Raw genomic sequence first — 16,630 nt, 5'->3', positions numbered from 1 at the left:
TGTTGCCTGGGGCACTTGGTAATGCCTACTAGCCTTTAACCAACCCATGCGCTTTTCCGCTCCAGCCATGGCGCAACAATGACACAAAAACGTGAATATTTTTTTAAACGTACGGAACATCCACGCTAAAAGACTATCAAACGATTACTGTGAAGGAGTAGGTTGTAACGAGCGTGTGGACTGAACCAATAATGGACTAGTTTTCGTGGTGGGGGCAATGTGTCGTCTAGCCCGGCTATGTCAACTTGCCCACCCTTCCCCTAATTCTTTTCTTATAGTTTTTTCTGTTTTCGATTGCATTTTCCAGTCTTTCATCGTATTTTCTTATGTCTTCCTTAACACTTTTGCTTATTGTCTTACAAAGTTCTGTATGTTGCTACTTACTTTCATTCCTCTTCTTTGTTTTAGCATTATTTTGGTTTTATTAGCCAGTTTTTATGTTCATTTTGTTGTTTCGGTCGTCCGATTTCTTTGACACTATCAACGATGATTTTCATTAATTGAGAACTGTCGATTTGGTTATGTAATTCTTCATCAATTGTCCGTTGGTAGTTATCTGATTTTGCTTTTAGATTGCTTATATTTAGACCGGTAATTGTTGGTTTTGTGATTAATTTTATTCTTTCTAGTTTTAGATCTAGAACAATGTTTGCTCTAATTAGTCTACCGTCGCTTCCTGTTTGAAATTTATTTAATACACTGACATAGTTTATTGTAGCAATCTTGTTGGTTAGAATGAAGTTAATTTCGTTCTTAGTGTATTTGCAATAAGCATGTTTTGGAAGTGTGCAAACTGAACCAGTCTCTCGTTCTTTCGTTTTTCTCACTGACTCCATACTTTCCCATGACTTGTTCGTTGCTGTTTCTCTTTCCAACTTTGACATTAAAGTCACCAATTAAATATTTAAAGTGACTTTTATAATGTTACTTAAAGCTTCAGTTATGTTACTGTAGAGTTCCTCTATTTCTTTGTCAGTTTGAGTAATCGATGGGGCGTATATATTTGTATATTTTATTGATCATGATAGTTGTAAAGTTAAGCTAGCTACTCTGTCCGAGACACTAGTTATTTCTACTACTCTTCGTTTCCATTTCTTGTTGATTAGGAATCCAATACCGCCTGTTCTGCCCGTTGATTTTCCTCGGTAGTAGAATGTGTGAATTCGTTAATTCCAATAGCTCTTCATCTTTCCGTTTTACTTCGCTGATTCCTGTGACGTCCCGTTTTATAATTTCAGTTTCTTTTTCCAGTTCTACAAGTCTGGATTGATTTGATAGCGAGCGGCTATATGTCGCTATATAAAGCGTTGTTGTTTTATTTGGGTAGCGGTTTAGACTTCGCAAATTCTTAGAACCCTCTGCCTTTCTGGCTTGATCCGGAAAGCTACCCAGTTAGAGGCTATTTGGGCCTACGGAGGATGACTGAGTTTCTATTATCTGTTTTATGTAGAATATATTGTCAGTGCATTATCTTCCGGCTATAAATCCGCATCGCTCTTTTCCTTTTATAAATTCTGCTACTATTAGATCTCTCAATATACTTCCATGCAATTGGCTAATTGTGCTTGTGGCTGATATAAGTACCCTATAAGTCTGACAATCCTCTTCGTTGCCTTTTTTGTAAATGGACTATATGTATGCCACTTTGCATTGGTTAAAAACTTCCTGACAATTCAGGCATTTGTTAAAGATTTGTGTTAAACATGTCATGAGTTTCTTGTGCCCTTTTTTAATAATTCTAAGTACACTCCTTCTTGTCCGCATGATTTTCTATTTTTTTTTTAGTTTTGCTAATAGCTGTTTCTACCATGTCTACATACATTTGCACCTATTCTCCTTCAATGTTAACCGATGTTTGTTCCTGAATAAGTATATTTGGTCTTGTTTCATTTAATTGATTTTTGTAGTGGTGTAACCACTGTTATTTCTTCCGATATGTTTCGAAATAATGCTTTTTCAATACTTGTTGATCTAACTATCATAACTATAATATTTCAAAATAATAGAGCCAGTAGTTAATAAGAAGAAAGAACCAACCAATATCCAACCAAGATATTTGATATAATTAAGGTATATGAAAAGGAATTTAAATTCTTCAGTTAACTCAAGAATTACTGGTGATGTTATTGAAATCTAAAGAAAATACAAATATTATATAAACAAGCATCAGTGTAGAAGAATAGAGTTGTTCAAAAATTTCAAAAAAAACATTTCTTTTTAGCTGGTAGATGATAGAAATTCACAAACAACTACAAAATCAAAATTGATTAAGCAGGGAGGAGTATGACTCGCTGTCAATCATGTAGACTTGAAAAATAATGATGTAGGTACTACTAGAAAACACCTTTCAGCAACAAATAATGAAAAATAAGTACATATGTGCAGTAGAAGAACAAAACTCAGAGCTTAACAGACTATGTAGTGTATCCTAAGGTACAACAAAACAAATTTTGAAAATTGAAAGCTGAATTTAAAAAAAAACTACTTACTAGTAGAGGCACAATTCAAAAATATAAAAGAGTAGTAAGTAATACATGAATCAGATATGTTAGGTACACTGTTATGGCTAAAATAACATATGAAAATTGAGAAAATGAAATAGAAGGCAGATGTGAGGCACTAAATTTGCATACAACAGATAACAAAACAGGGATATAAATGATCGATGGTTCAAAGATAATAATTCTGACTTACACAAATTTTCTGGTTTCTAATTGCAACACATATCTATTTATACAGCCTTGAGATTATCATTATTTAAGGGGCAAGAAATGAAAGAGTAAAAGTTTTTCTTTCCATTTTTACTGATCAATAAGCATTATTAAGAGTCTAACATATCTTTAATGAAATAATGTCATTGCATGTCAATCTATTTAATATTTATTAAAGGAAAAGTCCTAAAAACTTGGTACACAGGTTCTCCTTAGTTCAAGAAAGGACTGTATTAAATTTGTAGTTAATATGCTGACTTGATTGTAGATATATAAATTATGAAATAACAAATAATTCATATTTGACTTTGAATAAATGAAATGAACAATTATGAGAGAGCACATGAAGATTTCTCCCCTATTTACACTAAATCAAACTCACAAACATCCAATAAAAAAAAATAACTATCTGATTTATAATTTAACCTTATATTAAACCCTATACTGGGTATAGCATATACCATATACTATAGTAGACGGTTGTAGCTCAGCAGCAAAATACTGGCTTCATAAGCCAGAGTGCATGAGTGCAAATCTTGGCACCAACAATGACATTTTCATTTCTAAAAATACGAGCTGTTCACCATGCTTCGGAGGGCACATTAAGCCGTCAGTTCCCTGGGCTAGTGTATAGATTAATACTAGGTGCTTGAAACAGGGTTAAAGATGCAAACTACACCAGAACCTGTACGAAAGGATATTGCTAACATTATGAAAAGATGTCTAGGGGTATTAAAATATAAAACAAATTACCCAAACACATTAAATGTAAATCTTTCAAAGCCAGCAATTTCAGTAAAAATCAAATAAAAAGGTCTACCACCAGCATACCATTAATTCTGAAAATCTTATCTTCAGTTTTGGTATTATATGTGTACACAATTTGTATTAGAAGTTAGAAAATTCTCTCTCCAGGCATTAGCCTTAGTGGTAACACTTTAGTATAGTACATCTAATCTAGTTTTATATAACATGTGCACTTAGCTGCTCATTATTTACAGCTAAGTTTATGCACACTTGATTGGATTAATTTGCTATTATTTTTTATAATTAATTTGGTTCAGATTCTGCATTCAATCATGCAGATTTTTGAGTTGTGGTACTTTAAAAATACATTTGGCATATAGAGAAGAGAAAATAAAACTTTAATATAAACTTAATATAACTAAATCTTTTATTATATCACAAGTCACACAGTATCACAAAGTAAGAGGTCTAATAAATTATAAACAAATTTAATCTAATCTCACAGCAAATGACGCTCCACATGAACAGCCCTGTTCTGCCAAAGGATTATTTACTATTTTAAAAGATGATTTAATTAATTCTTCATCATAATCTATTGTCGATCCTTTAATGTAATCCAAAGAAATAGTATCTACCACCACTGTCACACCATCCTTTTTAAAAATTTTATCCTCTGCTTCAATCTTTGTATCTAGGTCAAATTTGTATTGAAAGCCAGAACATCCTCCCCCTTCGACAGACACCCTTAATACTTCGTTTGTGTCACTAGTAATTTTTTTGAGACGTTTCACACAGGAGTCTGTAATATTCAGATCTGCTTTAATATTTTCTAGAGGTTTAATATTAGGATTCATTTGTACATTTGATTTTACTTGACTACTATAGTACCTTCTTTGTACTAGCAATCTTCTTACCAATCTTGGAAACATATTTATACTATAATTTGTTTACAATTTAAGTTTAAATTAATTTGTTTCTTAATATAGTAACTTTTAAACATGTTAACCTCACTTCTAGAAACGTCACTCAGACGTCACTGTCATAAGTATTCATATGGGGCAGTCCAACACATAACCTCAAACCGAACTGTCAAAATGTCTGGAGGGCAAACAATGGATAGAATTCGCGATTGAAACTGAATGTAGAGGGCAGGTCGATTACAGTGTCATGGCCGATATAAATGGTATAAACAACTAATGTTTACCATTGCTTTTGCATATTTAGTTTGGTTTAAGACGAGTTATTTTATCATTTATAAATGAAAATTAGCCTTAATGATATCTTTGAGTATTATGGTGAAGCAAAGAGTCCATTGGTTGAAGGGGAAGCAGTTTTCAAGTGATGAATTCTTAAATTTTAACTTTAATGTTTGGAACTGGCTTGTGTATTGATAAATCCAGAATTCTATTTTGTGTATACCTGGGAACCCAGAGTATAATGTTTTGTGTAATGTTTGTCTTACTACCTAATATATGCATTATTTTATATTATGCCTTGTTTTTAATATGTTAATTTTTATTTTATACTATTTTTTGACATGTAAGTACTTTATTGTATATTAACATAAATAAATAACTTTTTGAGTTTATTGGAAGATAGTTCATTTGATTACATGAAATAAACCTTAACTTGGAGAGTTACCTGTCAAAAAAGATTTGTCTTTAAAAGATTCCGTAATAAATCATGAGGAAAAAACCTCACGATACTATCCCAACACGGTAAGTATTTGTATTTCTCTTATTCAAGAAAATAAATTATGTATTCTCAGTATATTATTGACTTAATGATAGTGGTATTTTCTTTTTATTGATTTCCTCTTTTTCCTCAAGTTTTCCAGTTTAGGAAAGAGAAATAGAGAAATATTTTTTTTCGATCTTGAATTGCATTGAGGAACAGAACAATATCGATTTGATTTAAAATACTTTAACGTAGTCACAGTATATTGCTCTATAAGGAATATTCTTTGGCAATATACTGTGACATAGTCATAATGCTGAAATTTACTAAAAAAATTTAATAATTCTATTCAAATCAACAGCTGTCTGGTTTGTTTATACCACTTATAGTAGTTTAAATTTATTCCGCCAGAGGTCAGATACTTTGTTTTCAATCGCGAATAGCATTGTGATTTGCAGTAATAGACAAATATTTAATTGTAGTTATTCAAATATAATTAGTAGATGACCTAATAATTGATAAAAAACAATTTTCTTTAATATAATTCTTATTCACATTGATTACATGAAGATAATTATAATTTAATGAGGTAAGTTGAAAAGTTCCTAATAGTTTAGTTAAGTCGTTTAACAACCACAATTATTATCAATATATACTTATAATGATTGATAAGAATTTACTTTTATATATATTAGCGTATTCGGCATATCGCTAATATTTCTCAGTTATAGATTTAGCTTCATTTAAGCATTTTAGTATTACACAAAATCAGCTGCTGAAATTAAAATAATAATACAATTTTAATATTTTTGAACTAGGTGAGACTCAAACCATTTTTTTATAATATAGTAAAGACATTTACACCTTTTTAATTGATAAGAAACCTAAATGTTTATTAATTTGATGAATGTTATTTTGTTTCAGAAATGGATTGAAGTCATTACTTTAATAACTTGAAATTAGAGAATCCTGATGTAGCAAGCAGATATCTAGAGAAATTGAAAGTAATCAACAACATAGATCCATATATACTATTTCAGAAAGGGAATTAAGTTACAATCCAAATGATTTTCCCCAATAAGCAGCATAGATGTAGTGAGCTATTTAGTGTTGAGCACCAGTTTTTATACACAACAGCAAATGAAAGCCTACAAAAGCCTGCAAGCATACAAATAATTTGAAGCAGGTTTTGTGGGTCAAAAGTTGTACATGACAAGTTTATGACATTAGGCAAAGTGAGTATCGTATTTGAGGAGCAAATGTTTTATGCTAGTTGTTACAATATATTAACTTGTTCTTTTATTGTTACAGATTAAACATTCACAAAAAATGAACAAGCCACCACTATAAGCATGGGTTGTGTGTAACTAAGATGGAAGTATAGAAACAGGACATTGTACATGCATGGCAGGTGCAGGAGAAGTGTGTAGCCATGTTGGTGCGATATTGTATGGACTACAATATATAGCTGAATCAAAAGATAATGTATCATGTACAGATGTGAGGTCCCTCTGGAATTTGCCCAAAACTGCAAAGGTTGAATGTAAACCAATTAGAGGTATTGATTTTGGCAAAATATTTTCTGGATCAAGAATTCCCTTAGAAGTGCCTTGCATGAGTGATGACCATATTGTGCAGTTTTTGACTCACATTGAAGAAGCTGGAAGTTCATCCATTTTAAGCAGAGTGACAGAACCATTTGCTGAATCATTAAGAAGAATGTTGATATCACCAATTAACCCATTTTCTTCATTATATAATGACAAGTACATTTCATACACATACATTCAGTTAATGGAAGTTGTTAATAACTTAGTTATAAGTTTGGATGAAAGTGAATGTATAACCATTGAAAAGAGTACACTAGACCAAAGTAAGTCAGGACAATGGTTTCATCAAAGAAGAGGAAGAATAAAAGCATCAAATTTAAAGCAGCTGCCAATTCTCACATTGAAAAACCGCTTATCCCTAATTAAAACTATATGGTATCCAGAACAAAGTTTGTTCAAAACAAGTGCAACAGAGTGTGGGAAAATAATGAAAAAAATGCAATAGAAGCTTTTCGAAAATATTCATATAGTACCCATGAAGATCTAGTCATAAAAAATGCTAGATTTTTCATTAAGCCTGAATTTCCACAACTTGGTGCTACTCCTGATGCAATGGTTTTTTGCAAATGTTGCAGTAGGGGATGCTTAGAAGTGAAAAGATATGTCAATAGCAGAGTTCATTAACTTACCTTCATCATGTCTTATTATAAATTCTGATGGAGAAGAATAGACAACATAAATATCACTATCAAATTCAAATGGCTCTCTATAATGTTCAATATTGCTATTTTGTAATATGGTCTCCAACTGAATTATATCATGAAAAAATTATGTTTAATAAAGAATTTTGGAAATTTTACAGTTTTAAATTTTAAAGTTTTTTTCATAAAAAAATTATAATTCCCGATTTACTTTGCAAATATTTTAGCAAACTTAAAAACAATTTAACATGGTGTACATGTAAAGGAATTGACGATGGCCAACCAATGATAAAATGCGAAAATGAAAACTGCAGTATTTCTTGGTTCCACTTTAAATATGTGAATCTCTTAGAGGTACCTACCTACTAACTTATGGTTTTGTGATCTTGTTCTCTTTAGATATGGAATCTTTAATTTTTATTGTGTCAAGTAAATTTTTTGTTTGTAAATATTAAATTATTAATTTTTAAAACAAATAATTAAATTATCAATAAAACCAAAATATAGTAAATTTGTTTCTCAAATTATTATTTTTAATATTGGCGTTATCTTTATTTTGTAGCATTTTTGTATTCGAATATAATATGGTATATAGTTGTGAATAAAACAAATTCAAAATAAATGTTTTTTATTACAAATGTATCAAAATTATATGTCACAGAAATTAAATAACATTTATTAAGCAATATTAACAATATATAATAATAATGGTAATATAACTTTCTCCATTCCGTGATTGTCTTTTAAAAAAGGTTTCAAATTTTAGGGCAAATATGCTTCTTTATTCTTCAATTACAAATTCCAAAATAAAAGTACAATTTATTATGTTACTTTGAAAATGAGAGAGAATAATATGCTTACATTACAATTTAAGTTTCAAAAAATAAGGAAAAAACAAGAATCAAATTATATTAACAGAACTGAATGTACATACAAGTTGAGAGCATAATTTAAATAATAATAGCAAACTAAAAGCATAAAAATAAGTTTATTTATTCAAATAGGGAAAGCCCTAATACATACAAATAAATAATCAATTTATAACATTAATACATAATAAGATAAAAATAACAATTACACTTAAAATATAGTACCTACACTTATTAAAAATATAAAACAATAATATATAACATAAAACATGACTACAAAACAACTACCTAACTATTGGTGCTTTTAAAATGGTCCATTAATTTGCTTTTAAACATAATATGTAACTCACAAAAGTAAGCAGGGTCCAAATTATTTAAAATTTTATAAATGAACACCATTGTGAGGTAAAAGACACTTTGTTGAACTAAAACCCACTGCAGCATGCTAAGCATTGTTGCTATAGGTGTATATCTGCTTCCACCAAGAATGATTCTCATTTCACGATTTTGTAATTTTTGCAACTAGGCGGATTGATTTAAATTAAATAGAAAAATAACTGATGAGCAAAAATCGAAGTGAGGTTGAATAATTGCATTAAAAACTGTAATTTTAGTTCAAGTTGACAAATTTTTAGATATTCTTGAAAAAAAGCAGGTATAATTTTTTAGAAATCTTTTTTAATATGTAATTAAAATGGTCATTAAAAGACAATAAATTATCCAATTGAAAACCAAGGTACTTAATTGTGATGATTTCTATTTTATCATTGTTAATTTGAAGATTAATAGTATTTATATCAATATTTGAGTATTTGTATTTAGTTGTTATTATCATAGCCTTCGTCTTTAACACATTTAACTTTAGTTTGTTGATCTTTAAATATTTATTAACAGACTGCACTTCTTTGCTGAACCAACCTTATGGCTTATGGTTTCGTCATCTTGCCTGCCGAAACCTTTTAAAAGGGACTGTCGGTATCCTAAAATACCCCATATGATTCCTGTTAGATCTGTTGGAGCATCCCACAACAAAGCAAACGATTGACATAATTTGCTACCTAAAAATTTAACACATATTCACATTGAATTTAATTTAAAGACTATGTAAACAAACCTTTTAAACTAATTTTTCAGTTTCACAACAGAAGTTTTTTTGAAAAAGTCCTATTCTTAAATATTTTTTAAGCCGTTTATTTCCGTTTTCCAATCACTGAACTGATAATTTTACTCACAATTTATATAATTAATTGAAAACACTATTAACTTTCAATACGGCTAAATAGTTTGTTTGCCCTCCAGACACCATATTGGATTTAATTTGACAGCTCGTTGGACTGCCCTATTGAGTCAACAGACAGATGACACAACGTCAGTCGTCATTGCATTTTGCATTGGTTATTTTTGGTGTTGTTCGGTGTTTTGGTCCCGGTCACGTGGGTCACAGTTTTTTAAATCGGTGTGTGGTGTGTTTACAGTTTTAATAACCCACTAAATATAAATATATTTTCTAAATATATATTTAGTATCAGTATAGTAAGGGAGTAGAGTTTACTTGCCAGATATGGAATTTAATATTGAAATTAAGGATGAGTCTGTTGAATATTACCAAAGAAATATAGAGTCAGCATTTTTCTCCAAAGCCATAGATAATATATATTTCGTTCTATTGTGAGCCATCTTTTAAGTAATCAAATCTCATAAAACAACCGCAAAGAACCACGACTATAAAAACTAACACAAAATACCACAAAACAAGCGCCAAATTCAAAGCAAAATTTAAGAAATCAACTGTTCTTAAATGCAATGCACATACGACTGAACGAATATGAGATTTTTGAACATGAGATTTTGCGCATTTTAATTGAGCAACTATTGAAACACTGCAGAAAGATGTGAAATCGACTAACCACATTAACAAGAAAAATCTATAGCATCTACTTTGGGAACCAAGCGACAAATTTCAATTGCTAGTGGCTTTGAGAGACAAAAACGAGCAAAAGAAGAAAATGATACTTTTGTGGAGAATACAGTTAGTATGTGTCTGAAAGCCAACATTCCACTTCATAAATTGAATCATCCAGCTGTGCGTAAATATGTTGCTAAATATGGGCTCATACAGTTAATCTTGTTGGTGATATTTTTGTAGGAGAGTTCAAGGAGTTAAATAAGTTTACAGCAAAAGTCAAGTCAGCCTTTTGTCTTTCAAGACAAATGAAGAACTCTTACTTGAATTATTTGAAAGAAAACGTGACCAATCTCCCAGCAAAACTTTATCCAGCACCAGTTGTAACTAGATGGAACTCGTGCTTCACAGCAGTGTCGTATCTAAGTGAATATCTTATTCACAAACTCAATTTTTTTGATGTGTGGGAGAATGAAAATTCCAGTATTAAATTTTTCAAAGACAATTACGCCGATGAAACTTTCAGACGTAAACTAGAAATTCAAATGACCTTCATCACCGAGTTCTGTCCAAAATTAATGAAATTCATAGACGTTTTGGAAGGAGCCAGTTATCCATTCGCCCATCTTTTATGGAACAAATTAGAGGACTTAAAATCGTCAGTTGAACACCATCGCCAAGGTTATTTTGATGTAAAAACATCTCGATTGCTCACTGAAAATGAAGAAATTGACGCTACACTGAAAGAAATGCTTACGAAAGCAAACGACAAAGCCTTTAATAAACTAACTCTCCATATGACTTTAAAAGACACAAACGAGTGTTTCTTACACATTGGACAGTTATTTAACCCATGTATAGCTGCAAGTTTTACTGTGAAACCGAGTGTACTCTCAGTAAGCTTTTCTAAAATTCGTTTTTTTAGAACAATGACACAATTAAAGTACATAGATGCATATACTCACTTTCATAGATTAGTCCTTCAATCGATACGAAGGAACGAAGATCCCAATGTGAATGATATTTTGCTTACTACACATTGCAGTTTTCCGTAATTTGTTAAAGCAGCATTACAGAGCATCTGGAGTCCAACGAACAGCGTAGCCGCAGAACGATTCTTCAGCAAATATAATATTGTAGTGACAGATCAAAGAACAGCTCTTAAAGAGTCGAATATCGAAATTACAACGATGTTAGCTTTTAATTAATGTTTTTTGTTGTTTTACTCATAGTCTATAATATAAAAATGAATCGCAAAATGTGTTGGTAAGCGCACAACTCAACAACGAATGGACCAATCTGAACAATTATTTTTTTAAAATATTCCTTGAAGTATAAAGATGGTTTTTACGGCAAGAAAAATTAGAATAATTTCCGGGAAAACCCTAAAACAGCCCTTTTCTTTTTTCCCATACAAATATATTATATGTATTCTGTGAAGTGGCAGAAACGGGGATTGCCACATGTACACATTTTGATTTGGTTAGTTGAAAAGATATATAAACACAACTAATAGAACTGATAAAAGAATCTCTAAAAGTAAAAAGTAGAATCCGGATACAAAATGAATTAACGGAAACAATAGATGTGAAAAAGGGACTACGCCAGGGAGACGCTCTATCATGCATCTTGTTCAACATCGTGCTCGAGAAAATACTGAGGGACACAACAGTCAATACACGAGGAACAATTATTAATAAAAGCGTGCAAATACTAGCATTTGCAGATGATGTTGACATAATCGCAAGATCAAGAAGAGAAATGATAGAGGCATACAACCAAATAGAACGAGCTGCACAAAATAGTGGTCTTAAAATCAATCAGACCAAAACAAAATATATGCAGGTAATAAAAAACGCAGAAATAAGGCAGCCACAAAATATAACAATAGGAGAATACAACATAGAGGAGGTAAAAAACTTTATATACTTGGGATCCCTAGTCACGTCTGATAATAACGTTACGGAGGAAGTGAAGAGGCGAATATTTATTGCAAATAAATGTTACCATGGCTTAATTAGACACCTAAGATCAGATAACGTCGCAAGAAAGACAAAATGCCAAATATATAAAACCCTAATAAGACCGGTACTCACATATGGCTCAGAAACCTGGACACTTACTAAAAGAGAGGAAACGTTGTTAGCCACCTTCGAAAGAAAAATCTTGCGACACATATATAAGGGCACAAAAGAAAACGGAATATGGCGAAGACGATACAACTCTGAACTATACAAAATATACCAGGATCCGGATATTATAACATTCATCAAAATAGGACGGCTGCGTTGGATAGGACATGTAAAAAGAATGGAAGAAGGCGAAATACCAAACAAAATATTCAAACAGATGCCAGTAGGAAAAAGAACAAGAGGAAGACCGAAACTGAGATACTTAGAACAAATAGAAAATGATATAACAACCTTAAAAATAAAAAAACTGGAGAAAAAAAGCACGAAACAGATCGGAATGGAGAAGAATCCTAGAACAGGCCAAGACCCAAAAAGGGTTGTCGAGCCAGTGATGATGATGATGAGTTGAAAAGATAAGGCCAAATGAAGTTGATGCAGTAATATCAGCTGAAATCCTTAATGTAGACGTAGATCCTGGATTGCATGAGGTAGTTATCAAAAACATAATACATGGTCACTATGGAACTCTTAATCAAAATTCACCGTGTATGGTGGATGGTAAATGTTCAAAGCGATATCCACGGACATTAATATCTGAAACAATCACTGGTAATGACGGTTATCCACTATATCGTCGCCGATCGACAGCAGACAAAGGAAGATCAACAATTGTCAAATTAAATCAATTGTCAACAAAATATTGAAATAGATAATCGCTGGATTGTTCCATATTCACCCATTTTATTAAAGAACGTCAAAGCGCACATCAACGTTGAATCTTGCCATTCAGTGAAATATATTAAATACATTTGCAAATATGTACCCAAAGGAGGTGGTATGGCTCTGATTGGTATTAATGCAGAGAATTCCAATTATGAAGTTACCCAATACCAAATGGGTCGCTATGTTAGTAGTAATGAAGTAGTTCGGCGAATATTTTCTTTTCCTATATGCAAAGGAATTCTTATTCCTTTGCATATAAGAGACAACCTACTGTTGTTCATTTAGCTGTGTATTTAGAAAATGGACAAAGAGTATATTTTACAGCACAGAACGCAGTACAAAGAGCCGTTCAGCCACCATCTACTACATTAACCAGTTTTTTACGGACTGTTGATGGTGATTTGTGTGGATCATACAGAGAAGCCTGCCAACGTTTGCAATTGTTTTCCCGGGGCCTATTTCAAGGAGACTCGTTGAGCCCACTGTGGTTTTGTCTAGCGATGAACCCCCTATCCCAGCTACTGAACTCAACTGACACAGGTTTTAGCATCAAAAATAACACTACTGTTGTGGCAAAGCTTAATCATCTATTGTATATGGATGATTTAAAACTATTGGCTTCTACTCGATGCCACCTGGATCAGATGCTGAAAACAGTGGAAAATTTCTCTAATGACATTAGTATGCACTTCGGCCTTGATAAGTGCCGTGTCTTAAATATAATTAAAGGAAAGGTTCAGCCCGGTGGATTCGATATGCAAAACGGCCAGAACATCGAGGCTATGGGTGAAAATGATATGTATAAATACCTCGGAATAAAGCAAGCGCGGAAGATTGACCATAAGCAAATGAAAACTGAGATAACAACTGAGTTTATACGAAGGGTAAAACAGCTGCTTCGTTCACACCTTAATAGTAAAAATTTGTTTAAGGCACTAAACACCTATGCATATTCCGCGCTTAGCTACTCGTTTGGTATTGTTAAGTGGACAAAAACGGATATAGAAAATCTTCAGCGAAAAGTACGAACACACCTCACAAAGGCACAAAAACACCATCCTCGAAGTGCAGTAGAAAGAACGACATTACCGCGGTATTTAGGAGGACGAGGACTTATGGATATAAGTGAGCAACTAGAAAAACACATTACTAATTTAAGAACTTATTTTCCGGTGCAGGCTGAGACATCTACTCTACATCGCGCGATTTGTGCAGTAGATGATACAACACCGATCAAACTGAGGGAACCAGAAATGCGCATAAACCATCTTACTAAGGACGAAAAAATGCGCACCTGGATGGGTAAACCTCTTCACGGGCGACATCCTAATGAGGTCAGTCAAGACCACGTCGACAATAAAGCGTCGAACTATTGGCTGACATCAGGAAAGTTGTTCCCTGAAACAGAAGGTTCATTACTCGCCATTCAGGATCAGGTTATACCAACAAAAAATTACCTGAAATATATCGTCAAAGGATGTCAAGCTCAAGAAACCATCCAACACATTACCGGGGGTTGCCAGGCATTTGCTGCAACTGAATATAAGGAACGGCACGACTCAGTAGGAAAGATCCTTCATCAAGAGATAGCCATCAAACTGGGACTTCTCCAAACAAACCATCTCCCATATTATCAATACGTTCCTGAAAGTATACTTGAGAATGATAACTACAAGCTATACTGGGACCGCACTGTGCTCACAGACCAAACAGTGGCACATAATAGACCAGATCTCATACTAGTTAATAAACTAAAGAGACAAACAACACTAATTGATGTGGCGATACCCAACAACAATAATCTTCGTATTAAACAAAACGAAAAGATCGCCAAATACAGGGATCTGGAAATTCAAATACGAAGACAGTGGAGAATGGAAAGTACCCAGACAATACCTATTATTCTCTCTACTACTGGAGTTATTCCGAAGAACCTCCTAGAAAACATAAGAAAGCTAGGTCTGAATGAACATCTCTACAAGACCATGCAGAAAGCTGTACTTCTCTCAACATCCAGATGTGTACGAACATTTTTGGGAGATACTCCAGCATACCAAGTCACCTAGGGCTCGATAACACGGAAAGAGTCCCACCAGAGCTCAATCCTTTTGATACCGTAGGTATCTGGGATGAGTGAATTTTCCCCTTAGAGGGAGTGAGAGCCGTATGGCTAAATCTGGGATAATAATAATAATAATAATAATAATAATAATAACCTGTGGGAGTTTTTTGTCAGTTCTTCTATCAGGCGCGGCCCCCTGCGAATGGGGGATGCTCTCTGGGTATTCGTAGCGCAGATACCCAGAGGGTAGCAGGGATACCTGCCGTGGAACAAAAACTGACACCTGGCAGTAGGTATAAAATGCACACCCATGATAATGGAGTATAATAATTTATGTTTAGGGTCGCTGCCTGGGGATCGCCAGGGCACGTCTGGAGCCGGCGCTGGACGTGACAGCATGCGGGACGTCGGTGGCAGGGTGTTGAGGAGGCGGGCCCCTGTCATACAATCAGCTACAGCCCAACAAGAACAACAACCACAAGCGAGCCAAACAACAACAAGAGCTCCGCTCGCTGAAGGTGCTGCGCTGGAACATCAGCCGGCGCTCACTCAAGCGGGACGACCGAGGCAGCGCATGAAATGGACTGTGTCCATGAATGAAAATATTTTGCGCTTTTATTATAAGGTGACAAACCTCGGTCAAGAAACGATCGGCTATCGACAAAATCTGTATGCCGAATTTTGCAGAGAGTACCCAGAAATCCAAGTATCTGAACAACGAGTAGCAGATCAATACCGGGTAATTATCAGAAATAATCTGATCCCAGAGACTAGACGCAATAACATCAGAAGCGAAGTCGAACGGGAGATTCATAATCAAGAGGTAGTTGGAAATCAAGCCCTTAACGAAATACAAGAGCCAATTCCTGAGGTTGTCCTACAAGAACAAGAAACTCAACCTGATAATACACAGCAGGAGAACGAGTTGCGCGATAGCCTAGTTAACGAAATGGCACGCGCCGTACAAGAGTTTAATGGAACAAACCCACTTAGCAGACCACCGCTACCAAGAGTAAACTCTTGTAAGAAACTAGGAGTGCTGTTACAAATTGTGAACACTGAAGTTCTGCCCAATTATGTCGTAGAAGCCCATACATTGGAATATATGCACACGCTGATTTACTGTGCAGCAACAGCAATTGCTAATGTTATGGGCATTAAGACCAGAACACGACGGGGTACTAATATCGGAGGGGCAGATAACAGAGTTGCACCTTGGGAAAAACGGCTGCTAACGAAAATTGAATCATTACGTAGGGACATTGGTCAAATCACGGAATATGTTCGAGGAACAACAAGTAGAAAAGTAATCAGAAGAGCTGAAGAAATAATGCTAACCACCGCAAGACACTCACAATATAATCCAGAAAACAACACAGCACAACAGTGCCTGGATACATTAAAACAAAAGCTTTCCGTTTACTCAGGCCGACTAAGGAGATACAAAATTAGTAACAAACGAAAATGTGACAATACGCTTTTTGAAAATGCCGAGAAGGCGTTCTATCGGAAACTCAATTCTACTGCAGAAAGTGCCAATAAATCTTACCCAAGC

At 33.7% G+C, this 16,630-nt stretch overlaps 1 protein-coding gene and 2 long non-coding RNA genes across 3 annotated transcripts; 1 reads left to right on the top strand and 2 right to left on the bottom strand.

Moving 5' to 3' along the window:
• Positions 1-3,862: 3,862 nt before the first annotated feature.
• Positions 3,863-4,502, bottom strand: LOC140446226 (iron-sulfur cluster assembly 2 homolog, mitochondrial). The gene has a single exon (XM_072538767.1). The coding sequence runs from the start codon at positions 4,385-4,387 to the stop codon at positions 3,947-3,949; it is 441 nt and encodes a 146-aa protein (XP_072394868.1). The 5' UTR covers positions 4,388-4,502; the 3' UTR covers positions 3,863-3,946.
• Positions 4,503-5,578: 1,076 nt separating this feature from the next.
• On the top strand, positions 5,579-7,070 carry LOC140446225 (uncharacterized). Its single transcript, XR_011951470.1, has 3 exons — positions 5,579-5,724; positions 6,060-6,370; positions 6,447-7,070. It is a non-coding gene; the product is annotated as an uncharacterized lncRNA (long non-coding RNA).
• Positions 7,071-8,355: 1,285 nt separating this feature from the next.
• Positions 8,356-9,594, bottom strand: LOC140446224 (uncharacterized). The gene is made up of 2 exons (XR_011951469.1): positions 9,370-9,594; positions 8,356-9,313 (listed from the first exon to the last, which is right to left on the bottom strand). It is a non-coding gene; the product is annotated as an uncharacterized lncRNA (long non-coding RNA).
• Positions 9,595-16,630: the final 7,036 nt, after the last annotated feature.

The sequence above is a fragment of the Diabrotica undecimpunctata genome, chromosome 7 (genome assembly GCF_040954645.1).
Source record: "Diabrotica undecimpunctata isolate CICGRU chromosome 7, icDiaUnde3, whole genome shotgun sequence".
NCBI classification, from domain to species: domain Eukaryota; kingdom Metazoa; phylum Arthropoda; class Insecta; order Coleoptera; family Chrysomelidae; genus Diabrotica; species Diabrotica undecimpunctata.
The sequence above is the reverse complement of the archived record's forward strand: the minus strand, read 5'-3'. Positions and strand labels throughout refer to the sequence as shown.

What these genes read in the sequence shown, in the direction of transcription:
- LOC140446226 (XM_072538767.1), bottom strand. Translation starts at nt 4,387, where the DNA reads ATGTTTCCAAGATTGGTAAGAAGATTGCTAGTACAAAGAAGGTACTAT.